General features: G+C 38.3%; 1 protein-coding gene across 4 annotated transcripts; it reads left to right on the top strand.

The window, feature by feature from the left end:
* The first annotated feature begins 174 nt into the window (after positions 1-174).
* LOC113670260 (LIM/homeobox protein Awh) lies at positions 175-26,433 on the top strand. Of its 4 annotated transcripts, none has more exons than XM_027186366.2 (7): positions 544-747; positions 16,798-16,863; positions 17,240-17,421; positions 19,984-20,210; positions 22,620-22,673; positions 24,425-24,718; positions 25,583-26,433. In XM_027186366.2, the coding sequence occupies exons 1-6, from the start codon at positions 712-714 to the stop codon at positions 24,706-24,708; spliced, it is 849 nt and encodes a 282-aa protein (XP_027042167.1). In that variant the 5' UTR covers positions 544-711; the 3' UTR covers positions 24,709-24,718; positions 25,583-26,433. The 4 variants fall into 4 exon arrangements, with proteins under 4 accessions (XP_089061109.1, XP_027042169.1, XP_027042167.1 ...); XM_027186367.2 differs by having other exon boundaries at positions 548-747; positions 24,425-24,713; XM_089204983.1 differs by lacking the exon at positions 22,620-22,673 and having other exon boundaries at positions 175-747; positions 24,425-24,713.
* The last annotated feature ends 808 nt before the right edge of the window (positions 26,434-27,241 follow it).

Genomic DNA, 27,241 nt, shown 5'->3' with positions numbered 1-27,241 from the left:
TTCTCACCTGCTTAGCGCATGGCCCATAAATCGCATTAAAGATCTCGAACTCGGTCAGTAAGATGTACTCGTGGTTAATGTGTGAACATACTCAAAGGGAAAAGTGTTAAAATTCTATCATTGACTGAATACTTCAAAAAAAGGTATATAAGGTTGTTCAGAGTGTAAATAGCCAATGTGTAACCTGGTAACAGTGGAACTGAAAGTGTATCTGTAGGAAGGCTTGATACTACCGAAGTAGCTATCGTGATGTAATGCGACTCGGGCGCGTGATATGTTAGACTATGTTCGACAGCCAACCTAGCATGAAAAAACCTTAACATAACCATGGTTAAATGTGTCCTTCGCCGGCTCTCTCTGATGTAGTCAAAGTAAAAGAAAGCAACTTGCTCCCTATCTTTGGAAGTTTCAAATGCAACAAGTACTAAAAACAACTCAGTAAAAGAAAATCGTGTATAATTATTCAGTAATAGGAGGCAAGGCTCACCCCTCGACCCATGCTTCTTATCGACACGAACCAGGCACGAACGTTAGGTGGAGACTGAGTACCAATAACAATAGATGTCCGCCATATTAGTAGTGTGAGCGGAAGTTCTCTTCATTCTGCGGTGTTTATTGTGACGCACTTGACTTGAGAGATCTCATACATGCTGCCTCTTGATCCATGTGAAGCCTAAGAGTTGCGTGCCACGATCTTAGACGGAAGTTTTCATGGTGGGCCGACATCGAGAACAGGCGGTGATGCTGGTAAGTCAAAGTTTTTGTTTGATCAGTAATCAGGTGATACAGCTGGTAGTGTGAGATGATAGCTTACCTTTGTCAAGCAATCTGCCGAAGGTTCTTCGTTGTAGTCATACGTACTGTTCCTTTTGTATCTGGAAACTTTACGAATGCGTTTTTGAAACTCAAGTCGGGTTCAAATGTCATATAATGTGATGTAACACAATCATTTGCACCATTCTGAATGCTTTGATTCAAGTCAATGTATTTGACATCACTCGAGATCACTGCTCAATCGTTTGGCTTTACTTCTATATACTCTTTTCTCAAAGTTCGAAAGGTAGCTTTTCATAAAAGATATACAAGGTTTACCACTCATGCCGTACGGCATATTTTACTCTTTAAGAATTTGTTTAATAATCGATATTGTATTATGAAGTTCCAGACTGCATGTATGTGACTCTTACTTTATATATGGATGACCATTATATAGATTTGAATATCGTTAAAGAGAATTCGGTCACGTACGGACGAAAAAGATATTGTAATCTTTTCAGAGTGTTAACATAGAGCGAGATTTATATGATCGAAATTTCCTTTGTGTTTTGATTTGTATAGCTCCACATGGCCGATTTAAAGACATTAAACCTAACTGATTTGAGTTTCTTTTTCTTTAATTGTGTGCATCTGACAATGAAATCGTTAATTTCTGTGATTTGATTTCCAATGAAAATAAAAATCTTTAATTTCATTAACCTCTTTCAAGAAAAATTCATCTGTTGATTTTTACAAGCATTTAGAGGAAACATTCACTTTCTATGAAAAATGCATAACAAGAAGTAATTCTGCATATAGAATAAGAGAGATGTTAAGTTTTGAGCTCAGTAAAGAAATAGAGAAAGATGTTTTTCATCTTGTCACAAGCACGGGACAAAGAAAAAAAATTCTGAGTCCCCATAAGGAATTGAACCTCAGACCTTCAGATTCCATGCTCCAATGCTCTACCACTGAGCCATAGAGACTACAGTGAGCGAGGTCTATTACGAAGTTCATATGACACACGTCCTGCATACTGCTAGGGTCAGCAATGTTAGTAGCATCATGTTTGTAAATAGACTAAGAGAGAAGAGTGGTGTTAAGTTTTTAAGTGCTGAGGTTTGATTCCTCATGGGGACTCAAAATTTTTTCTTTGTCCCACATTCATGACAAGATGAACAACATCTTTCCCTAAGAAGTAGTTCTGTTTTTTGAACTCAATGAATTTACTCTAACCGAGAATGGTTGTAAACACAAAATAGCACACAAAATAAATAGAACTGTGTAATCCAACCCTATGGAATGATCAAATTTTAAACCTCTTGATCAGTGTGAAGTCAATCATTTTTTAAGAGATAGATGCTTTCCAATTTTTCACTCAATTTTTGCAGAATTCTTTTTCAACCCTCAAAATTAGTGAGCATGCCCATATAAATTTTGTACACTAGATGGCAAAAATAATTTTGTTGTGGCTCAGCAGAGTGGCCAATAAGTCATAGCTGTAACCCTGGTACTAACCTCGTCTGTTGTTGTGGAGACACTGGCCCCATCACCATTAACCTTTTTGCTTCCAAGATCTCATTATTAACTCTCCTCACTGTGTGCTATAATTATGATTCTTATATTGTTAGTTTGGAGAATTTGGTATTGGATCTGCTAATAATACCCTGATTTATATTTTTCCTTTTTCTCATCACTTGTCTGTTTTATATTGTAGTGATATTGTAAGGAGAAATTCTGTTTTGGTCACTCATTGGAGTTAAAATGTTGATTACAAACAACTCAGGCCATTTAAATTGAGCCAGTTAATTCTGCATGCTAAGCAGAGAATATTCCCATCTCTAATACCTAATAAACACTATAGGTTTTTGCGCTGAACTATAAATAAACAGCTTGTGAGGCTAAAATGTATGATCACTGAGTGTTTTGGAAAATTTATTTAACCCTTTAGCTTCTAATTTCTCCTCGCAATATCATCCCAGAATCAAACAGTTACCATATTTCTTCACCTATAAGCTGAGACCCTAAAAGTTAGAGACCTTCCAACAGACTTGTGTTGTCCAAAAAATAAAGCAAAACCATTGGCTATAAGCTGAGAGTGAAATTCTTGATTGTAACTGGCCATTTGAGTTAGCAAACCTCATGGGAAACATTGGAAATGGCTCACTGAACACAAAAGCTAATGAATTAAAATAAACACAAATGAAAAAAATCAAGTCAGTGAAGATGTAAATACTACTATGCGACTGCAGAAACACAGCAATACTCTCAGTTACAGTAACCTGACAAGCGTTTCAATCGATTTCAATTTCAATTTTTTTCATCACTGTTATTAATTTTCCCATCATGCCAAAAGCACACTGCTCTTTATATACTATGGCTTTCAAGATAAATGTTATCACAGAAGCTGAAGCTGTAGAAAACCATTCAGAGATCACTCGAAATTATGGACCTAGTGAGTCCATGGTGTGTTGCTTGAGAAGAGACCAGGCAACTATTCTTTCTGGCAAGCTTAAAATGTCTGCAAAACATGCAAAAATGGGCCATTTCACTCCCAAGTATCCTGAACTAGATGAGCAAGTGATGGAGTGGTTTTTACGGCAGAGAGACCAAATATGTCATTTGTAAAGTGAAATGAGTAGGGTTTTGTCAAGTTGAGTGAGATGGTTTTTTAATGCATGGGTAGCAAAGAATCTGATTGGTGGTAAGAAATAGGTTGTTGTCATGACAATTTTAAAACATGCCACGTAAAGAGCGCTACAGTCACAGAATTCATGGTAATTTTGCATTAACATTAAATTTGCAATTGTACTTTTTTTTTGAATCCCAAACCTGCGGCTATAAGCCGAATCCCATTTCTCGTGAAAAAATCTCATACTTTTGTGTCAAATACTGAAAAAATGGCTTGGCTGAAGAAATACAGTTAGGTCACAAGAATAAAGGAAATGATCACCAACTAAAGAAGCTCTTGATGGTTAAACAAATTCTCCTTGTCAGCACCTAAGGAAATATATGGAGAACAGTATGGAGAATATGCATACTGATGTTAGGTGTAAATGATCAAAATGGAATGACATTGCCTCATAGCGATTCTGGTTGTATGCTTTGCCACTTTTATTAGCTATGATTCTATGATGCTGCAAGCAATCTAAGACTCCTTGTGTTCAATCTGCTGGATACTTCTACTTATAAAAATAAAGCATCTTTGAGATGAAAAATGTGTTCTGGTGAACTTGAAAGCTGGCACTATTAGTCATCCCTTAGGAATTAGAAAGAAGGTTTGCTGAATTCTTAATTTCTCTGGATTAGGATGTTTTTTATTTGAAAAATTTCTAGCTTTGCTGATGTTGTCTAACATTTGTTCTATTTAACAAGGAAGAACTATTGAAGCCTTTTGGTTTAAAGTTATTCCTAAGTAAGTCTTTTAGGGGGAGCAAGTGGTTCTCCTAGCCTTGGGGGCTTTTGTCTTGCTTGTGGTGCTTGTTGACAACAGTTGCTGCATAAATTATCCTGGTAGATGGGCCATTGTGTAGAGTAATTAGTGTAGCAAAAATCTTTGACCTGATCTGACATAGACTTGATTCATGACTAGATGACATTGTGCAAATTCTTAATTCTGCATAGTAGAAATTTTATTACAAGTACCTTGTCTAGTTCTTATGTAAATTATTTTTATGAAAACATGTATGAGTGGATAACATGTCTAGCAACCCAAGGATTTGGCTGATCAACTTTTTTTTTTAACTGCACATTGTCCATTGGCAGGCTGTTATTTCAAGCCTTGTATTGTATGAAAGTCCTGCTTTCCATAACCATTTTTTTTTCCTCTTTTGTTTAATTGTGATGTGGCATTTATGCAGAGTTCAATATTGTTACTTAAGCAACAAATGTTGAGCTTGAATGAGGAGAAGAAAATGTGTCAGCTCAAGAAACTTCTGGTTTGACTGGTTTTAGCTTTAGGGCTCCTGAAAATATGCCTCGATTATGAAATATTCATGACCATGGAATTAATTCAGAAACAAAACCTTGTACGTGTGCATTTCTAAACACATGGAATTATTTCATAGTTTTCTTTGAGGTGCCCTCCACTGAGAGTCCTATGCCTGAGTTTGTATTGAAAATGAGATTATATAACTCACTGTTTGGAAGAAATACCTCTCATGTCAAGAAATAACAAAATGAGGTTGTAGAATCTTTTTGTGCTATCATAGAATGCTTTCAGAAGTGACAACTGTCGTTTATATTATTTTTCATCCATGTAAATCAGCCTTTGTGGCCCCTAGACAACATGTTTTGAAATAAGCTAATTTTTCTAGAAAGAGCAACAGGAGAGAGGGCCAATTTACATATTACACACCAAAAAGATAGAAATTACGGTTGGTAATATAGGAAGTGGTTGATTGCTGATTGAAATACACGTAAGTGGAAAACCTCTCTACTGTTAATTTTCAATTTTTACTTTCAGATGATACATTTTCACTGGAAAATGAGCAATACTTAGCTGTTCACACGTCATCTAAATCACCTCATGTAGTTACTAGCCTAAAAATTGCTAATATTGCCAATATGGAAGAGGTCTATTTGCTGTATGAAATACATGTAAATGGAAAGCTTCTCTACTATGACTTTTCAATTTTTGTTTAGCTGCTACATTTTCACTGGTCAATGAGTAATACTTGGTGGTTCACATGTCATCTAAATCAACTAGTTTTTTAATTTCAGTCAACTTCCTCTCTGCCCCATAATTGCACAGTATAATATGCAGAACTTCACTAAGATGCATCAAACCTTAAAGTTCTTTGTTTTACACAACAATGTAATACAAAGGAAACATGTAGCACTGAATAACAAAGACACATGAGAATTGCAATTTTTTTCAACTGTGTGCGCAAAAAAATCATATATACGCTACCTACTTGCATTTCAGCATATGAAATTTGTCTGCGCAGTTAACTTATGTGCGAGGCGCACTGTAGATTCTATAGTCTCTACAATAAATTTCTAGAGTAAGGGTAAAGTATGTAAACTTAGACTTTGTGACTAACTACAATTTTAAAAAATGGTTAAATGGGCATACAATGGACAAAGAGATTTGCATGCAAAGATAGTGGAATTATAGACCGAAGTATTCTTCTGTAAAAATTTTATCAAGTGATGTGTTCAAGCCTAGAATAAAGAAGTCATTTGTATTATGCTTGCAAAAAATCAATCCCAGCTTAAAACGTGGCACACAATAGTTCAATATTGTTTAAAAAAATGTCACATTGAATGTTTATTTTGAGGGAGATGGTTTTTTTTTTTTTGACGTATTTCTAAGGAATTGATGATCTTAATGTATGATTTTTGTCATTTTCCCAGAATTGAGCAATTTTGGGGGAGATCCTTAACAATTAGGGTGGTGGACTCTGGGTGGAAAGGTCCATATTCAAGACATGGCTTAGTGATTGCTTTGTGTTGTCGGGCAAGAAGATTTACTCTTATTCTGTCTCTCTCCACCCAGGAGTATTTTTGAGTATTAGCAAACTGTCAAGGAAACTTGACAAAGTAGTGGTGGGGTGGGGTGGGGTGAGGGTTGACCTACAATGGACAAGCTTACTATCTCGGGGGAAGGGAGGATTGCAGTACCCCTGGGCTTTTGTTGCAATAGAAACTGGGATAAGGTCAGGCCAGATGTGCCACTTTGCTTAGTTGCTGGCTTCACCTTAAATAATTTGATCATTTTCTTTTTAATTTTACAAAGAATGGAAACTCAATAGTAGTTTTCCACAGATGGAATTAGTTTTGATATATGAAGTAGCCAGGATCACTGCTAATGTGACTAGTAATTCTAGAGAATATTAGTTGATTCAGTACATACAGAAAGAGTCTAAAGCCATCTGTTCAAAGTATTCATTACTGTCACTTTGTTGGGCAGTGTGGCGCAGTTTGCTTACTAAAGTAAGAATTTTGGCAGCTGCATGTACACTCGCTTGATTGTCCATACTGCTTTGTTGTCATTTGCCAATTGAAAATGTAGCAGAATTTAACAAAAATGCGTTTTATTTGACTTATATTGTATTCAAAGAAAAACATAATTTCACCTGATAAAGCTATTTCTAGTAAATGAAAGATATTTTTGTTTGATTAAAAAAATAATTTCACACATGAAAATAAGTTTTCATTCGGTAAAATATTCTCATTTGATAAAGAAATATTTTCTTTTGATTAAAAAATATCTTCCTTCAATAAAAATATATATTCATTTGATTAAAAAATATCTTCCTTCCATAAAAATATATATTCATTCGAAGAAAACATTTTCGATGGCTAAAATCACGTGGTAGGCTAAGGCCTGGTTGCTTAGTTTAAACATGACGACGGAAGGGGAGACCGATGAGTCGATTGGTTGATGTTGCGTTCGTTTTTCTCAACTGTTGCTCGTCAGCTTAGCATGTGCAAGTGCAATGGCTCGAATGTTAAGTTGGATTTTCCAGCAGCAGCATTGTTGTTTAATCATTTGGATGTGACTCTATAGGTCTTAAAAAGTGCTCTAGATGGCGTCTTAAACACGACTAGTGCTGAAGAATTCTAAAGACTTTGTTCATGCTTCTCTGAAATATACTTGTCTCGGTGGTAGAAATAGGGAGAAAAACCACTGCTAGAGCCGATATGGACCCAGGTTCAGTCGCTCTCAATGGCCAAGCAGGAAGGCCTCTTCTCCTTCTTCCTTTCTTTCTCTACCCCTGTCTATGTCCAAAATACTTATAGGGGATCTCTCAGGTGAGTGGAGGTCACACCACAACACGATCCCCACTCTTGGGTGATGTGCGTGTGTTCTTTAACTTCACCAGCTAACCAGTACAGAGAAGATGCCCAAGGTGCGGTCTGTTGTTTATCGTCCTTATCCGAAAAGAGTAGAACGTCAAACCATCTGCGGATATTACAGTGAAGACTGCACATTCTCCTCAGTTATTTTAGAGACCCTGAGTGATATTCGGTCTGGGGCTTGAACCTCCTGCACGGCAGTCCGGCGATCTGCAACATGAGCTAACCAAGCGCGATTCATAATTCTGGTAACGATTTGTAATTCGACAAGAACTTTTGGAAAACCTGAGAGGCCGATAGAGTCACATCCAACTGATTAATCAAAAATACTGTTTTTTTTCTTTTGCATAAATACGTTTTGGACCCTTCTCAGAGTCATTTTGAGCCTCACATTGTGGCTCAACTCTGAGTTGGGCCCCAAACAAACTCCATTGTTTTATCATTTGATAATTGTTTTTGTAACTAGGATTCAAAATTGCTATTTCGGAGAAATGTGATGTGGGTAGAAATTTAGAATGTTTCTGTGACAATACTTTTGTAGTTCCATCAATGAAGGCGTGGTAAATAAGGCAAAAATGACATTGATTACGAGAATTAAATCGTGAAATTAAAACTAAAAAATCAGGTATAAATGAAAAAATTCCCCAGAATTTTGAGCTTATCTTTTATTTAAAAGAGAGAGTGAGAGGGAAAAAGAGGAAATTCTAATTTTGAGAAATGTTGACATGAGTGCATTATCTTCCTGAGTATGAAGTTGCGTGCTTAACTCTTAAAAATATTTCGTTGATTCCACAAAAGAGAAGGAAATGACATTTTTGGAATTCAGTTGTAATCTTTTTCGAAAATATGATTCAAGTTACTTTTTCAACAGAATTTTCTCTGTCCAGGCTTCTCTCATTGCTTCTTGTGCACGGATCTGGAATCCTCTTTACTTCAAACTTGTGTATTGTCACGAAGAATGCGGTGTTTTATTGTTAAGTATCTGTGATACTTTTAGTACTTTTTTCTTAAAGTGATCATTTGCATCCGTTATTTATATTCCTGCACAGTGTATGCTCATAAAAAAAACTCTTGTTGGTGTAAGAAACCGAAATTTCAGGACAATTACATTAAGAGAGTAAGTTATTAAACCGGAGTTGGGACTCGTCCCATATTCCGTTATTCAAGTCCTGGGTGTAGACTTGGGGCTGGATTCATTCCGCAAAATGGAACGAGAAGTGTTCTTTTTGGCACCATTTTGCACCACCAGGATGTACATTCTTAGCAGTCGCGCTACGGACCTGTGGTTGTAATACAGTCGAACCTCCCGTAAGCGACCACCCCAAATGTCAATTCAAGGCGGTTGCGTGCGGGAGGTGGTTGCTTGCAAAGGCCAGGCCACAGGGGATCTCATTTTGATATTTTGCTCATGGTGACCGAACCCTTTCGCCAGCGCTCATCGAAAACCTATGATAATAATTTTTAGCGGCTTAATCAAGGAAAGAAAAAAATCTTAGGATCTATGATGATTGTTTTGTATCTCACCAAATATTTAATACAGCGTTTGGGATAATTCATGTGAGAAAACTCGGCTCGTTTGTTACGCTAAGGGGTGCTCTCCAATTTATCAGGTAACGAAACACAAGCAAGCAAGCAGATAAGCAAAAATTTACACGGTAAAGCTATTTCAGGAAACACTTCCAATACCTCCCCTTATACGACATCTGTTGAAGCAATTTCCAGTTTCCGCTCGCGAGAGATAAAGTCAATTGTCTGTCAAGTGGTCGCCTACAGGACATTAGAACGATTGAAAACTGTAAACAAGCATCTTTAAAAGTGATCGCCTATGAGAGGTGGTCACTTATAAGATGTGGTGGCTTACGAGAGGTTCCATTTATGGTGATTTGACTTGGAAACTTTTGGTATTTCGAAACGGTGGTCGCTAACGCGAGGTGGTCGCAAATGGAAGTTCGACTGTATGAGATCTACTGGAAGAATGTCCAAATTTTATGTTCGCAGGGTAATGTTCGTAGAGGGTAGCGAAGGGGTTCTGATCCCGTTTCACGCACGAATTTTGGAAAAACTCACGCGTCACTTGTACTATAAAGAGTTATTCAAGCATCACGAATTAAGGAGGCTCCATAGGGTTTTTGCTCAATGTTGGCGCGCGCGCTAGCGAAATGTTTTTATAAAACATTTCTCATGTTTTTGCTTTTCAAGGTCACTAACAGCCATCAAAAGGCAACAAGGAAGGTTCGGACTGTCGATTGCCATAGTAAATATTATCAAAATAATTTTCGTTCTTAGTCTAAGGCTCCACGAAGGGAGGCTCTCGCCATCGATAATTTAGCTTTCCTTTTGATTTTCTTCAATTTCCTTCGGTGAAATCTCTCAAAATTTTCACAATTTGTGAAAATTGTCCAGCCGATCATTTAAAAGCCGAAACAAATAGGGGTTTCAAAGGGAGTTTCCTAGCTATTTGCAATTTTGTGTTTTCTTCCTCTATCTCAAATTTGGTCATATGAATTATTTTGTCAACAGGCACTAGGAAGGGCACAGATATGTTTAACAGTCCAGCAAAGCTTAGGAAATTCTATTATAGGAAACGCGATTAATCTTACTCGAAAGATCCCTATTTTCTTTGCCGCAAAACAATATTTAATGGAATGGAACTTCGCCGAGATCGGAGTCTGAGCATACGTCGACTTTCGAATCTGTCGCCTTTTGGCAATCTTTTCCACGGTGTTTTCTTTCTGGTTGACCTCTTTTTTCAGGCGTAGAAGGCCTATGAATATTAAAAGTGCAATCATTGGAAACCCTAGATTCCATCACATAAAAACTGTACTGCGTCGAACCGTTTTTAACACACCTTTTCAAATAACAATCGCATGATCGTATCGAGCTGCCATGCTTGTTTTGCATGTTGACAGTTTTAAAGCACGCACTGTGTTTGCACCTAGATCTCGCGCGATCAAAATACCCTATGGTGCTTAATCACGCGTTACGTTTAAACCTTGTTGCAACCCTCTCCACAAAGCAGGAAGACTGAAATATAAATAATTCGCATCAAATGGGTTGTTGTAAACTTCAAAAGCTCTGACTAAAATTTAGCTGTAGTAAAATAATTTGAGTGGTAGAAAAACATCTGTAACAGGAAGACTCATTTTTGGGTTTGTGTTGCATAGTTTTATTTCGGCTTCTGCCTACCTATAATATCGCTCAGATAGCCTCGCTTTTATTTTATTTTTCGAAGAGTGGAACGAAATCTCTTGAAACCCGCGAAGGGAGTCCGCCCGACGACTTGCCGACCATTACGGAGCGGCAAAAATATCTGCGGGTGGACCTCTGTTCCTTTGGAAATGCCGGGTTTTTTGTCGCACTCTTCAAAGCCAAGGCGAGATACAGGTGACCCTGGTCAATTGCAAGCAAACAAGCTTTCATTTGAACTATTAAAAGAGAAAAAACCGTGTCAAATTTTCCTTCTCTGTTTCAAAGGGCTTGGCGCGTTTTTCTTGCAAAACCTGTTTCCTTACCGAGCTCGGTAATTTAGGGGGACTGTCAAGAAACGGGCCCATGTTTCCATTTGTAGGATCCGATAGGTTTGCGCGCGACTGGTGGCAAAACTTTCGATGCCGTTTTTAAATACGAAAGCACCAGAGGTTTGAAACCTAGTGATAATTTTGAGTATATGGTCATTCGAATATTGAGTCTGTTATAACGGAAACATGTTTGTCAAAAAGTAAAGCTTTAATTATGAAAACATTTTCCGCGATGCTTTTAAAGGTTTAAGAACTCTGTTTTACAGCCGAAATTCACCTTTCTTCCATTCGGTTTCTTCTAGTTCCCGTGCAGCCGTTCTCAGGGTCTAATAAACCTCAAATGTAAACTCCAGCAATGTTGATAGACTTCCAGGGCTTAGGCTCAGGCTCAGGCTCAGGCTCGGGCTCACTTCTAGAAAAATAGCTCTATTTGGTATCCGCGGGTTTCGCCCATAACGAGTTTCGCCCAAGAAGCGTTTCGCCCATAACGAGAATGGTTTCGCCCAGGCATAAATACGATTCGCCCAGACTGACAGTCAGTGATTATCCAGGCTAAGGGCCTCTTTAGACATATGCTTTAGATGAGCCCGGTAACCGGGCTTTTGTTTTCTGTTCATACAATGTTCATACACGACTTTCGTAATGGCGGACGTAGCGCGGAGCCTGACCTTCTTGTCTGGGTCGCACAGGTTGTTTGCAAGTTATACAACAGTCGTTTGAACACATTTTTTTGGACGAGACACGAGAAATTTCGTATGGCGGGTTTGTAAGGCGATCTATGATCGAATGACTCACGTGATCGGTATTAACCCCTTTTATACTGGAATAAGGGGCGGATTTTTTTATTGTTAGTCGGCATGTCAACTGAGAAAGGCGGACAACAACATCTTATAAAACTTGTTAACAAATTGTAATTAGGACCGCGCGTCTATTCATAAACAACACAATTACTATTGGTATTCAAATTACATTTGACTTCACTTTGGAAACAATAGCATGCCAAGTAAACTTCAGTTTTCTTTTCAAATTCTATTGACAAGTGAAAAGGTGAGATTTTTTTGGCCAGAGTAAACAACGGTTCTTTTCAAGTTCTATTGACTAGTGAAAAGGTGAGATTTTTTTTGCAAGAGTGAAAATCTATTGATAAGCGAACAGGTGAGATATTTTTGCAAGAGTAAGCTTTTCAAATTCTATTGATAAGGTTTGATTGAGATTTTTTGTGCAAGACGGTAATTTCCTTTAAGTTAAAGCTTTCGTACCGCACGCTTCGTCGGAGTAGTAAAGCTATTCCACGCGCGCGCACTCATGAACTTGACTAGTTTCTATCTCTTTTCCAATTATATGTTGCCGTTACCTATGTCAGAAATACAATCTTTAACTCTCGATTCCTCTGTTTTAGTATTCACGAAACCGTATCCACATGTATTCATAAGCTGGCGTGCGGAACTTATCTTCCGTGTACAAAAGATTTGCAACGATGATATGTTCCACGCGCAAGTGTTTTCAAAAGCGTTTAATTTAATTCTCGAGAAGAAAAGTGATGCAAAAAAATCATAGCAATGCTTTTACGACAAACGGACGTCTCTGCAGTATTTCGTGCGCGAATTACCTTAACAATCCCCGCTCCACAGTGAAAGCTATAATTGACTTGTTCGTTTCAACAGTAACTTGTTCGTTTCAAAATTTCATGATCTCAGGTCAAGTCACTTTTCTTCATTCTGTGCATACAAACGTTTATAAGGTTGACGTTTTCCGAGTGAGAGTGTAGAAGTTTTACTTATGGGCGAAACCTTTACTGTTCTGGGCGGAACCATTCTCGTTCTGGGCGAAACGATATGTGCGAAACTCGTTATGGGCGAAACCCGCTATAACCCTCTATTTGTATCGAGCGGAAGATATTAGAGCAATATCTTCAGCTTCGTCGCTTCCTGGGCTCTGTCTGGGGTTTTCCCATGTGTATCGCGCACCAGCGGGTATCCTTTGCATGGCCGTGTCGTTGTTATTATTATTATTTTTGTTTTTTGTGTTCGTCAGTTTTTGTTATTAGCCGCGACGCCTTTTTCACGTTGATTCTTTGCGCAAGTCTTTTATTTAAGCGTGCAGTCATCCGCTTAAGGTAATGCTCAAAGTCAAAACCGTCAGTCGTGTAGATTGCTGTCGTGGGATCAATAGCATTGTAACGAGAGTTATCGCAGAATACGCTGATAACACAGCACGGATATTTTGCAAAGCTATGTCGCTCTATTGGGTGAAAGAGAATTACAAGAGAATTCAAACCCTCCAGGTAACATACTTCAAGTTTTGGTTGTTGACAGTTTTGGACAAATTTTGCGAGAAGTGTTATTTTCCATCAAAGGTTGTCTCTGAAACATTTATCGTTCGCTGAACTCTTGTGCACTTAATTTTCAGAGCATGCATGTATTCCGTACGCATTCGAGCTTCTTCTAGAAAAAATATTTTGACATTATTTTAGTATTCTGTGGAGACGAAAACAATTTCGTGTTAAACTCCGCCTTTGTTTTGCGTATTTCTTGTCCTTCGACTCTTGTTCTTCCGTGCATGTTCACGAGTTTTATGCTAAGTATCGAAAGATTTCAGATCTCAGCCAAGGTAAGCAAAAAAGACTGCTTCAAATTCGTGTATAATTCCTCGGTAAAAAACAAGAAAAATTTAAACTCGTGGCGTAGAGTTCTATCCGGTGGCGTGCGCAACTAGTTGAACTACACCTCGTCGTGTTTCACTTGATTTTCGAATAGTGATATGTAGGACAGTGTAAGCAATCTGAAGGCTGTCTTTCGATTCAAAATTTTAGGAATAGAGCTTTTTGTCTTATTTGTTTAACTTTTGAATATCAAAGTAGGAACATCTTTAGAATCATAGTCATACCCATTCAAACAGAAAAACGCCTGTAGTCCTAATTCAGATATATTTATTTTGTTGTGAAACTTGCAAGAGCGAGTCTTTCGCGATTATTTACAGATTTTGCCCTGATTTTGAGGTTTCGTTGTACACGTGAGTTCTACAATTTCTTTGGCTTAAATCTGAAAATTGGAGTTTTCATAGTATTTCGGGTAGTCTCTGTTAATTTGTTCTTTCTTTTCTATATTTTTCACCTGCACGCTTCTTAACTCGCACGTGTGGAGCGTGAAATTGTCCTGAATAGAGTAAAATTAACATTATTTGTCTTGTCAAGTTTCATATTTGTTGACTGCATACAAGTTTTTGCTACCGTGTTGTGTTTACATCACTCGATAATTTTTTGTATTTGGTTAAGTTCTGTTCGACTCTGTCCAAAAATTCTCGATATCTTTCGATAGATTACTTAATCTCAATTTGTCATTTATTAAATGGCAAGCTGGTTCAAATTGTGTCTCACCGATTCGTTTTAATGAAATCAAAACTTAGTCATCGCCACTCAAATGAGGTTGCTAAATCTTTTGGAAGTCTGGCTAGACATCTGCTCTCCAAGCCTGTGTTTTTATGCAACTCTTGCTGTGACCGGAATTTTTTTCATTAATTTATCTCAAAGTTCACGTGGTAGTAGTTTTGCAATCGTCCGTCTTTTGAATGTAGGTTCTCTGTCTTCTCCTCAAAGACACTTCAAAATGCGTTTCTTTTGCGTTCGCGTACATTAACTCTCAAAACAAGTGTTATTTTTGCCGTTTTGGAGAATGATTGGCTGCATTATGTAAGAGTTATGTTATTTTCAAAATTGTCTTTGAATATGTTAAGAATTTGTTGTTTTGCTTGTTCACGAGGCCTTGTTATTCGCTAAAAGTAGGAAGCTGTTTCCTTAATCGCTCCTGTTTGAATAACAATGAAAAGGTTTCCAAGCGTTTTGCCTGTAAGCTTTAGTCGCTTATTGTTAAAATGTGTTATACTCTAACAGAGTATGCTCTATGTAGGGCACCAATTTACTACTTTTAGCCACAATGTCTTTGGGACATTTTGTTTTTAGTTGTCAATTTTTATTTCAGATCCGAACCAGTTTTCATTTTCCAGTGTTTTCGGCACATAGCGAGAAGTCAAACCTGTTCTTATCAATTATTCATCAAGAGAAAGCTTTCATTCGAAACAATTGATCAAAAAATAAAAACGAGCTTAAATACCGTTATTTCCGGTCGAGAAACAAATTAAGACTTAATTGACACCTGTAGACTTCTTAAATTCTGTTTTGGCTTCCTAAAGGAAAAAAAGGTCATTATGTAATGGCACAGAAAATTACATTTCCAAACTAGTAACCAAGAGATTTTGAAAACTGAGAGTTATGGGAAAAATCAACGCAGGATATACAGAATCAAGAAGTTTGTCGAGACTATTTTTGACGTACTGTATAAGTCATTGGGTTAATACACTTGAACAGTGCTTATCCGTTTTGTCAAAATTTAGATGAATCTATGTAGACATAACGTTACAGTCACGAATCTGTAGTCGAGTGACGGTCTCGTCTCACGCTTTGCACGAGGGAAAGGTATTTCAGAAATTCATCGTTTTGTTCCGAACGACAGTTTGGAACAAAACTGAATGCAAATTTGTTAGATAAAAATTCATTCCTTTCCGTTGTTACAGAATGCCCGAAATAATTTCTTTTGCCGAACAAAAGTTTTAAGTAAACTTATTTAATTGTTGCTCTCCAGAGTAAGGGACTGATTAAGCTCGCTCATCCGGCCTGGAAACAATTCTTCCATCACTTTCGCAGTTCTTCTGCGTGGTACAATGATAAGAGTTTCTTAAACGGCTTTCAATGAAGCAAGTTTCAGAAAACGAAATTTATCTTGTTGACCTCTTTGCTCTTTCGAAACATCTTCAAGTTTTATTTTTGGTGATCTCTGCACGAAATCTGCATAAATTCCTCTCTTGTTTTAATTTTCATCGGTCGGAGCAAGTTAACAGGAAGTATGAGGTCGTTTTGCGTAAAAATTCATTCGTCACATTGGAAGTATTTCTTTTTTAACCGCTTTGTTTCCATTACAAATATTGACAGCCCTTGAACAGGAAACAGTGTGCATTTTTTTTTAGTAGTATGAATTTATATGCAGGTTTTTTTTAAAATCATCCGCTCGTTACAGACTTTCGACGCCAGGTAACTTTGTTTCCAGGTACGACCACGTTTTGGTACTGAAAGGAAGAACGTTTCCTTTTTTTTCGGCTCTTCAATTGACGCAGAAAAAGGTGTTCTTGAACCGTGGCTTACTTTAACTGTTTTAACGCGTCTTTCCCTAATTCATGCGAATCACTCAGTGAATTTCGAAAGCAAATCACGGAATATTTAAGTAAATCCTAAATGACTCGCGTATAAAGTTTATTTACAGTAACCCTTAAGGGCTTAAATGCAAAGCTCTGAGGCACTGGCAGTGGCTTATCCGAGTTTGTTGCTCGAAGGCGAAAGCTAAGTCTTTGAGGCGAGCATCACTTTAGTAATGTTTGTTCATTTCAAAACAACCTTCCTTGAGTAAGACGGCACAAAGGGAAGCAACATTTTGTGTGTTAGATCGATTTCCCCGAGGACTAGTGCTCCTCCCACTTAGCCGAGCCAGCCAATCACGTTAGAGAGCGCCCTAATTATCATGTCATGTTATATTGGCCTATTTGAAACCTGTGAGAGTTCGAACAACTTCGGGTTATCTAGCGGGTGGTTTGGTCAGCCCTGAAGCTGAATTAAATACTGTGAACAGCTCTGTGAAGTGTGTCCGTGCTGACAGTGTGTTCCTCTCTCCAGATGACCACTGCTTGCGAGGAAAAATCTACGGCGAATTTTACTCGCGAAGTTGGAGACCAGTCTTCGGTGAGTTAGCGTTTGGGATGTTTGTTTTCGTATTTATTACTGTAACATGGTTGAATGCGAGTTTCTCGTGTGCCTGAGGATGACCTGTTGTGCGAGAAATTGTTTGTTTACCTTCCTGGACAAAATGCTAGGTCTTATTTACTTGTTGAACTAAAACATGTGCAATTTGATCGCGATTTTGAGAGTCTCTCTGTTAGCTTTAGGGCGCCTGAGGATGTCTATAAAACCTCCCTTCCTTGGATGAATTAAATTTGTTATTATTATTTTGATAATCGAATGCCGCGGGGGGAGTTCGAACACTAGTGTAGATATCACGGTAAGGAGAACAAACTTGATCACAGCAATGACATTTCAGGATCGTGTCTCGTGTTTTTAGGCACATGGAGAGAAGTGTGCTGGGTGCAAAGGCAGAATTATGGACCGATATCTTGTGAAGGTCAGTGGGAAGGCATGGCATACGGGCTGTCTTAAATGCTGCATGTGTGGATTAGAGCTCGGCAAGGAGGCCACTTGCTATACCAAGGAAGACAAGATTTACTGCAAAACCGATTATGCAAGGTGCGTTTCATTTGCGTGCTCATTTCAAGTTTATTTTCTAACTTTTACTCAAAAGTGCGCCTCTGCGGTTTGTGGACAGAATTTATACGTTGCTAGCATCAGACAGTAACGAATATGTCGCGCGGATTGGAATTTCGGGCACAAAATTTAAGCTTAATTTTCCTGTTGTTATTGTCGTTGTTGGTTTTTTTTTTTTATCTTAGCAAGGAAGATGAAAAGTGGCTGGTAAAAATAAATTTACTAGTTTCTCTTAATTGATATGGCCACAAATTTATCCAAAGGTGAATAGTAATTTGCGTCCGTCTTCTTTCTAGCGACATTTGCAGCTTACTTTCAATTTTTTTTGTTACGTTGTTGTTTCCATTAAGAAGTGTACGGAAATTACTTTTCATCTCTTAATTTGAACGCTACGTTCCCGTGCCGGTTTAAGTATGAAATCTAGAAGTATTTCAGGCTGCCAAGTTTCCTGTATTCTACCAAAACGCCTAGGAACACTGGAAATGATCTAGACTGAACCAGTCTGAAAGATGATTTCCGATAAGAAAGCCTTAAGGAGGCATTTTATCAAACTCGTTCATTTAGTTTTGACGTTTGATTTACGGACGGCTTAGGCGAGGACTTGTTGGACCGTTAAACAATCAAATATAACAAAGGTCCCCTTTTGGTTTATAAGGCTGTACTAAGTGAAACCAAGGTCTCCGGTTGCGGGACATTGCATTAACCATACCACAGTTAAAGTCTTTTATGTAACCAGCAGATTATTTCTTAATCCTCTCTTGCACGGTATCTTTAACGAAACCATTTTTAAGTGGCTTGAATGAATGGTGCTGGGAATGGTTCCAACTACATCGAATTTAACTCCACTAAATTTTTTTTTGGTTTTTAGTTTGGACTAAGGTATTTCGTTGTTGTGTTAGAGAAGCTTTTAAAGTGTGCAGAAAGGGTGATTCATTCTTTAATGCGACGTTAGGACCGTCGGTTTATTGTCGACGAAGCGACCACCTCTAAAGACAAAGTGACCGCATAAATAATGCGTTTGATCCGTTTTAGCGACTTCGCCAAGTTCAGTGAAAACTGAGTTACCGATTTTGCGCGTTTTCTTCACCAACGTGCGCGTATTTCTCCACACGTTTGTGTTCCTGTTTAGCTTAACTCTCAGCTGATCTATTTTCCGTGGTTTAGCCGAATGAGAATTTCCTGGCCGAAAGGCAGAGGTGATTTAGAAACACCTGCCTCCTACGTGTAAATGTAAACATAGCGAACTATGTTTAAAATGCAAACTTGCAAATTATTTTTCACACCACACATCAGTGACCTTATTTGTGTTTCAAAGTGGTGAGACTCACTTCTTACAGCTTTGAAACCTGGCTTGGAAGACGCTTTTGTCGGGCTGTTCGAGTGTAGATTTGTAATAAATAGTCCCATTTTCAATTGGATTGGAAATTGGTATTGAGTGTCCTACGTATAATTATGTCTACAAAAAATAAAAGATTTCAAAAATATTTTGAAATGCGATCACCTCAATTTTCAATTGGCTTACTTCATTTGGTTTCGTTCAAAACTGTTTAATCGGTGCGCGGTTTAGTTTGTGTCGGTGTAAAACAACGTTTCACTTATTCCGACTCGTGATCTGGTACTTAAGATTTCTGGGCAGGAATATCCAGAAAACAGTTATGAAAATGATAATCATAATGAAGTCAATCGAAACAAAACGCGTTCTTATAAAAAGAAAGGTAACGGTAATTTAAACGTAGCAGATGCGAAGCTTTTTGAAACTATAGGGTACGGTTTTCGTAACCCTTCAAAAATGTTCATTGCGCGGCTGGTTTAATTTTACTATTAATGTGACTTAGGATAATATTTGCCCTTTTAACATAAATGAAAAATTAAAATGAAGCTAATTCAAATAGTTCTTACTTCGATTTGGATCCCATAGCGATGAATGCAGAGTTAAGGAACGGTTTCGCAATAGCCTTTTTTTTACGCTTATGTTTAATAATTGTTATTTATCCTGTACTTATACACTACAAACTCTTGTTTGAAGTATCTTTGTGTATGTGGTTATTACCCGCCTCGTGTGTTTGCCTGTTCACTTATGTTGCCATGAAAGTCTGTCGTTAGAAGCCATGCCTAAGTGTGTTTTCAGTGGTTTGTCTAAAACTAAGCTGATTTTTTCGGCCATTGTATGATTATCGCACTCTATCTATATGTCAATATTGCGACAACTTAGAGAACTACTTGCATGTTAGAACGTAACTGAATACAAACGATTTCTTTCACTCGGAAAAGCGGAACTTTTTCGCCACCCTTTCCAGCCCATTTTGCAATAAGTCGTGGTATTATCCGCGGGAATATTCGTTATCGCTTGTATCTTGTTGCTGGTAAACATGCACTAAAATCGTGCTCATTCTCTTGTCTTCATAACACTAGAAAAGTGAGGAAATTTGTTTCAAACAAAAGAAAGAGAGCTTCTCCCCTCCCCATCCAGCCCTCTCTTCACTAAATCGCGATTTTTTTTTTGCGTATTCTTATTAATCCTGGCTATTATTTTACGATCTACAGGCAGTTTGGCACTAAATGTGCCCGATGCGGACGAAGTATCCACGCAAATGACTGGGTGAGACGCGCGCGGAGCAGCGTCTACCACCTCGCGTGTTTCGCGTGCGACGCTTGCAAGCGACAACTTTCTACAGGCGAAGAGTTCGCGTTAAAAGAAGGACATGTTCTTTGTAAATTACATTACATGGAGAGTTTGGAAGTTTTCCCTCCCGATAACTCCTCGCAAGATGGTAAGTCTTTGTAGTTTTAGTCTAACCGTATCCTGTTGACAATTTTGTTTGTGTGTGTTAACCAACGCCCAACGCGCAAGCGAAATAAGAACTGTAAGCGAAGCAAAGAGCGCGAATGTAAGAGGAGCACCCACGCTTTACGCGTCCTCTCGCGCGCTTAGCTTACAAAATACAAAAACATACCAATAAAACGGCTTAGAATAGGCTAAGCGAAAAGTTCTTCTAGAAACGAGATTTCGTTATGAATTCATTTTTATTTAGTATCGATGTGTGTGAAACAGAGTTTGCTAAGGGAATATGGAGTTGTTATTCGTGTTTCGAAAAAAAGAAACATTTCAAGGTACGCAGAAGAGACGATAAAAGCCAGATTTTCCTCTTAAACAGATATAAACGGAAAGAAAGATAAGACGAACGTCAGATGAGAAATATTGGCCAAACAGCTGATAAACTGTTAAATATCTCTATTTGTCGATGTGTTTTGCTCTCTAAACTGCTTTTCAGCCTTTCCGTAATATAACTTTAAGAATTCGCCTTTGGAACAGAGTTGCAAAGTTTCATTTGTGTTTTTGCTTAAATATGCAACTGTCAAAGGAGTCTCCTTTACAAGATCGCGCATAATTTTGTTTTGTCATAATACAGTGTAATCAGTGATCTCCGACTTCGCCTGTCTGGGTTTGTTTTATTTCTCGGTGTCTGTAGACAAGTTGCGTTTCAATAGAGAATTTTCAGGCTTTCTTTACAATTCATTATTATAAGATTTTTCGTTTATGCGATGTTAGTAGCAGAAATTGATATTAATACGCACTGCATTAAGACCCGCCTGTAAATTAACCTGTTTCGGAAAGGAAAAGGAGGAAAACTCAAACGTGTGAAAAAGAAACCGCTATACGCATAACTTTTGTTTTAGTTTCCTCCTCTTTTGAGTTAAATCCCCTAAAACGTAAACAATTTTAAGCGGTTGTCTCAAAGAGAATGTTCCAGGAAACAACGGAAATTTTATTGACACGTCTCGCTTTTCGAGTCAAAGGTAGGTTTGTTTTAACATTACAAAAGCGCGTTTTAGCGGAGCCGCAAAACAAAATGTGTTCAGAGGTGCGACATTGAATTCTTTTTTGTTGAGTTTCTCAGAAAGAGTAATTACCGTACATTTATAATTTATGGAGGTTACGGAGGTTCTTTTCTTTTTCCGCGGTCGCTTTTCAACGACACACAAAGCGTCCAGAAAGCAGCTGCTCGATTGAGTATTTACAAATGACGCTTGAATGAGAAAAATTGTTTTGACGAGCAACTTATTTTCACGTCGCTCAGAATTACACACAGAACCATAATGCGACAGTCTTTTAGGATCTATATTCACCGTAGAAATTTGACTCTTTGAAGATCTTTAGCTTTGCTCGTGGCAACGGAAAAATCGGCCATTTGCGGATGTCAGGCTCTGTCAGTTTGCGTTGGATCGTTAAGCTGAAATGAGAATTTGAAATGTTGAGGCTGCAATTTAACGTGATGAATGTAACCAGTTTGAATTGAAAAGACTGTATTGATGACAGAGAAAGGCTTGTCCTGTGAAAAATATTGAGTTTTTCATACACGATTTTTATTTAAAAAAATTGTTATTTGCAAATTCTTTTCAATTTTTTACTTATACATCTAGGACTGTCCTAACAAAGGAACGAGTTTCCTTGCCTGTGAAAATATAGTAATTTGGAGACTTTTCATTCAATAAGGCAGGTTAAAATTTAACAAATTTTTTTAGTGAGTTAGTTATCCAGTCATATAGGTGACAAATGACGTCAAAATGAAGTAATCACAAAAAAGTCGCCCATTGAACGTGAAGAGTGTGTCACTGAATGACTAAACACGCTTTTTTCTTCTTTTTTTCTTGTTTTTCGTTAACTCTTCCTTTGAACTCTCTTGAAGGCTATCTCTTGCTTAGTCCAAATAACTTTGCAAAAATAGAGGGAAAAATTACTTTTAAGTCGGCTGTTCGGATTCAGTTTTGAGATCACAAGTAACGACCCACTCTCATAATGTAACCCAGTTCATTGTATGTAACAGTGAAAACCTTTAGATTCTTGCATCAATTCGAGTACTAGACTTCAAGAGTTTTTGTCAAATACGGAGAGAAATTATACCTCAAGAAGCTTGGTTATGCTCTCTCCGACCCAGAAGTTTGCGCAATTATTGTTATCAGACGTTTTTGAAAAATTGGTAAATTGTCGTGTCTTAATTTGGCACTTCGCTGCTTTCGCAAAACGTCGGATGCTCATGCTGACAGCTATTGCGTTTTCCCGCCAAATTATCGGTGGTTGGCGCGCCCCCCGAATTCGTAGTCGTATATATCTTAGAATTTTAAGGTCACTTGAAAATTGTTGCCATGGTGCTAAGACCTGTATTTGTATCCCTCCTTAGTTGCTCTTTCTTACTGCACTCAAAGTGATGGAGGGATTGAAGACATGGTACAAGGTGATTTGTGTAGTTTGAATTCTAAGCCGACTTTGGCTGATAGTAAATTGTCTTTTCTTGTCAGCGCGCAGACAAATTGTTAACGCAAAATTTACGGTGCTGTAAACCTTTGTTAGTACAAACTGTAGTCAATCCCTCCTAATCACGCGAATACGTTTCATCCGACCACGTAATGATAGATCCATACATAGTAATCCACAACGAATCCAGGTCCATCTGTCACTCTTGTGTTTCAATTTTTTTTCCACGATCGAAAATTTGTGATTTATGAGAGAAAGAGTTTGTACCATGTTGAAAAAGAAATCCCTCTACCTCTCCCCATGATAAAAAGACGAAAAACGTATTTGTATGGCTAACTGAGAAGGTAGCACTATTAGCATGTCAATCCTTACGCTTAGAGAGATTGACTGCAGTTTGTTCTCAAAGCATGGAAATTTTTATCACTAGAATTCCAGCTTACAAGCAGGCTATCATTGCTATCGCTGCAGGACGAACGTTTTCCGCCCGCGGAAAGACTTGTAGACCTCTCGTTGGCTGGCGTTGCCCAAGGCAACTTACTTGCGGGCGAACGAACGCTTATACTTCCCACCTTCAGAGGCCGAAAAAATAAATTTTTCTTTTATTTGATTACACTGAATTCAAATATTCAACCTAACGTTTCCATGAAAAAGTTTTATAAAAGCCCCCGAGGTATTTAGAAAAACGCATTTTCAATTAAAAGTCAATAAATCAGGAAGGAGTCATTACCACGGACCTGGGCGAAACCCCCTGGGGGAATTTTCGCGGCAACCGCTCACGTTGGGGCTCGATTTTCATGCTCTTTCTATATTTTGTTTACATCGCGTACTTTAAAAAATTCGCACGTGAAGCTCTCTGTTTACAGAAAAATCTTTGCTCATGGAAAAATCAAAAGCGGAAGAAAGTTCTTTGTAAAAAAAAAGGAAAAAGGAAAAAAAAAACAGGCCCAAGGAAGAAAGGATAGGTACCATTCTGTCGAGAAATTAATAAAAAATTCCTTTGTGAAAGCGACTGGAACTGGCGGAAAGAACTCGCGGTCAAACTGAACTTTGCTACAAATAATGTTAAAAACTAGGTTCTCTTTTCTTTATGCAAGTACCAGCCTTGTTACAAAAACACTAACAATCGCCTCAAATCGTAATTTTGAAAGCTATGTCAATTCGCTGTCTTGTTCCTCAGCACATTTACCGGTTTTTCCATTTTTGCCGCGGATTTTTCCTTTGCCTCTGGCAACTTTACTCATCATTGTGTCGTCCTCCTCAACGCTCCACTGAGCGAACGAGATAACAATAAAAAAAAGGGTGTCTGCAATGGGTTATTTTTCCCGGGAAATCTTGATCCATCGTCATTGACGCCAGGAGGTCCCGTTGTCCTACTGGTTTTTCGTTTTCAGGAGGCGAGATAATCTCCTGGTGTGAGTTTTTTGCGAACCTCCATGAGCTAAAATCTCGTATTAGATTTTGTGAGGAATACAACCACTTTGAGCGAATTCATAGGGTATGTAGATTTTACCGATTTTCGTTAAATTTCGCCAAAACATTTTAGGAATAATGACAAACGAAAGCGTGTCGGTTGTTTGCTGCTGGTTTCTCATCTGAAGGTGAAGAGTTTTAGACAAAAAACCACCACCATTCCTTAGTTTGGTGTTTCTCAAACCTAAGCGTTTGTGCCTTTGAACCTTGTTTGTTTCCTTCATTGATGATGACAATGTGGTTTTTTATATCTTTTATCAGACGCAGACAGCGAAGATTCACCTTCCAGCGGCGGAATTCTAAAATGTCATAAAACCAAACGAGTACGAACCACATTTACCGAGGAACAACTACAAATCCTTCAAGCGAACTTCAACATCGACTCTAATCCGGACGGGCAGGACCTGGAACGAATCGCACAGTTGACTGGGCTTAGTAAGAGAGTAACACAAGTTTGGTTTCAAAACTCGCGCGCGAGACAGAAAAAATACGGTACACCTTTGTTCTCTTCCAGCCCGAGAACACCAAGCGCGGCCAGCTTTTGATTCTGGTGAGGTGAGTTTCAACTAATTTAGAAAAGTCCTCTTTTTGGAATCTTAACGTGAGCGCACAAGCTATGTCGCATTTGCTTTGTTAAGTTTTTCTGACCAATTCCCTTATTTCCGCGAAGAAATCTCATCAATGATACTTCTCAAGGTAATCTTGCTTGAGGAGAAGTTCCCTCTAAAACTTCCTGTGTACTTGTCAACACTAACAAATTTTGTCCTTCTGAAGTTTTCTTCAAAATACCTCATTGCTAAAAAAGTTGGCAATTCAGATATTGGACTCATGGACTTCTCAAAGTATTTATCAACAGTAGCAAATTAGTCCTTCTGAAGTTTTCTTCAAATACCTCCTCGCTTAAAAAGTAGGTAGTTCAGATGTTGGACACATGGACTTCCCAAAGGAAAACTTGTCATTGGAAAAGATCCGTCTGCCGATTTATAAGGCGTTTTGCTTTCAAGCAAGGTTAACTTCTTTTACAAAGGCATACGTGAATTAAATTAATCTCTTTAAGCCGGTTAGACTCCGGGATCTTACACTGAGTTCTGGGTAGAACTTGGGAAAAACGAAATAGCTCCGCAAATATTAACCAAGAGAGAGAGAGCGGTTTACTTTTGTGGCTAACTGACTCAGTTGCTTCTAGCTAGACCCACTTTACATGTCCTTCGTCTTTTCCTAGCAGACTTTTAGCTTGTTGGCTTAAAAGCTCTGAATTACGTATTTGTAACTTGACACACGGTGCTTTTTCGTAGATCCTCAAGGTGTTTTATTTTAGGTGTGATAATTCGTTTCTGTGCTGTGGTGTACAGCGAATTGCAAAGATTTCCAGGTTTTTTTTGTCTTACTTCTGTTATTTTTACTTCTTTTATATTGTAGATTTTAAGGAATTCAAATACTCGTGCCATCAGAAGTAATTGCAGCAGCCAGCTAGATGCGTTTGAAAGGGATCAGTAGAAATCGGACAAAAATGAAAACACGCCCTTTCCAGAGTTTCCAGCCCTAGTCACTTTTGAGCTGTGTGTGTCTTCACAGTTGGAGAAGTTATTTTGAAAAAGAAAGGACTTTAATCCAATGAGTGACCGAGAGAACTGTGGTCGTTTCAGAAATATTGATTTTAAAAATCTCTTATTTTCCGAGGAGAATATTTACTAAAAACTAAGAACCGTTTGAATTCAGAACCACTTTTAACCCTTTTGAAGGAATTCAGTAGGGAATGCTTCGCTGCCTTAATGTTAATGTTTGTAGTAAGTCTTTAACTCCGACGGTAAAAACTGCACTGTTACGTAGGAATTCAGTAAAAACAGTAGACAGGAATCGCTCAGTGAACTCTTTACACTATCAGAGTAAATTTCTCTATTAGAAGAACGGCTGGGTCGGAGGATTTTAATTGTGTCACGATAAACCCGATCCCCCCGTTAGACTCTGTAGTATTCTAATGATTCCCCCTTGTTGATAGTCAATTTTCTCCAGGCCCCTTCTTACTCTGTCAGTGACGGTTGATTCCCCCTCCATTTCTCCTGAAAATCATGTGATATACCCAAAATCCCCCGACACCCACCCCCCCCCCCCTCCCGCTTCCTCCAGCGATAAATAATGGCTGTTCCAAGGCAATATCAACCAGAACAGGACTGGTCCGTGTTCTCTCGCAAGAAACTCCGCCACTAAAATGTTGTAATATATTGGCATAAAGGAAAAACAAATAATATTTAACTTCTTATACGAGAAAAGAATGTGCAGTATATATGAGGTCGTAGCTATGTGTAAATTTTGTCCATAGAATATGAACACTCCAGAAGAGGTCAAAGCTGTGCACTTGGTGCGTCCGCAAGTTGCTATAAATAAAAAGCTTTAAAAAAATCGTTGGTGATCTGCTCCACTTTGAAATTGCCTTCTAGCATTTTTCAGGCGTCCAATTAGCAAAAGCAGAGCAAATATATTTAAGAACGGCACGAAAGAGGGAGCGGAACAAAAAATAAAGGCATCAAGTTTGGCTCGTTGGTCAAGTCGGGTTATTTGCGCCACCTGACCGTTAACAGCCTAACTGTCTCTCTGCGACGTAGTCCTCCGTACAGCCGTAAATTGTTTTATACACAACTTGTTTCCCCAGGGGAGAGAGTATTGCAAAGGCAATAAACGCAAAGGACTGCGGCTAGTTTTGACGGTACCAATCCGGTCAAGGGTAATGTTAAAAAGATATGAGTATAAATTAGCACTGATGATATTCAGCGATTCTTCGGAGTGTTCCTATCGTAGTTAGAACACAACCCTGATGTTTTGGCCCTCATAGACTATGACGTCATGTGAAGTAAGGTTGAAGCTCTGTATAATATACATCACCACGCCAAGAATGAATGAAAGCAAGAGTAAAAGTGAAACCGTTTCTTAATACCAAATGCCTGCGCGAATAGGAAATCCGCTCGTTTTCCATGGTCGAACTGGGTTATTTTGGACAGCAACCTTTGCTGATCCTAGGCTTAGATGTAAACTGGTGTGATATATTGTCGATGCTTCCACTTGCAAGCAGCGTCCAGTTAA

Source organism: Pocillopora damicornis, chromosome 4 (assembly GCF_964200805.1).
Source record: "Pocillopora damicornis chromosome 4, jaPocDami1.2, whole genome shotgun sequence".
NCBI classification, from domain to species: Eukaryota; Metazoa; Cnidaria; class Anthozoa; order Scleractinia; family Pocilloporidae; genus Pocillopora; species Pocillopora damicornis.
The sequence above is the reverse complement of the archived record's forward strand: the minus strand, read 5'-3'. Positions and strand labels throughout refer to the sequence as shown.

What these genes read in the sequence shown, in the direction of transcription:
- LOC113670260 (XM_027186366.2), top strand. Translation starts at nt 712, where the DNA reads ATGGTGGGCCGACATCGAGAACAGGCGGTGATGCTG. An exon ending in AAGTTGGAGACCAGTCTTCG is followed by an intron (nt 16,864 to 17,239) that starts GTGAGTTAGCGT and finishes TCGTGTTTTTAG; the next exon opens with GCACATGGAGAGAAGTGTGC. An exon ending in GATTGAAGACATGGTACAAG is followed by an intron (nt 22,674 to 24,424) that starts GTGATTTGTGTA and finishes ATCTTTTATCAG; the next exon opens with ACGCAGACAGCGAAGATTCA.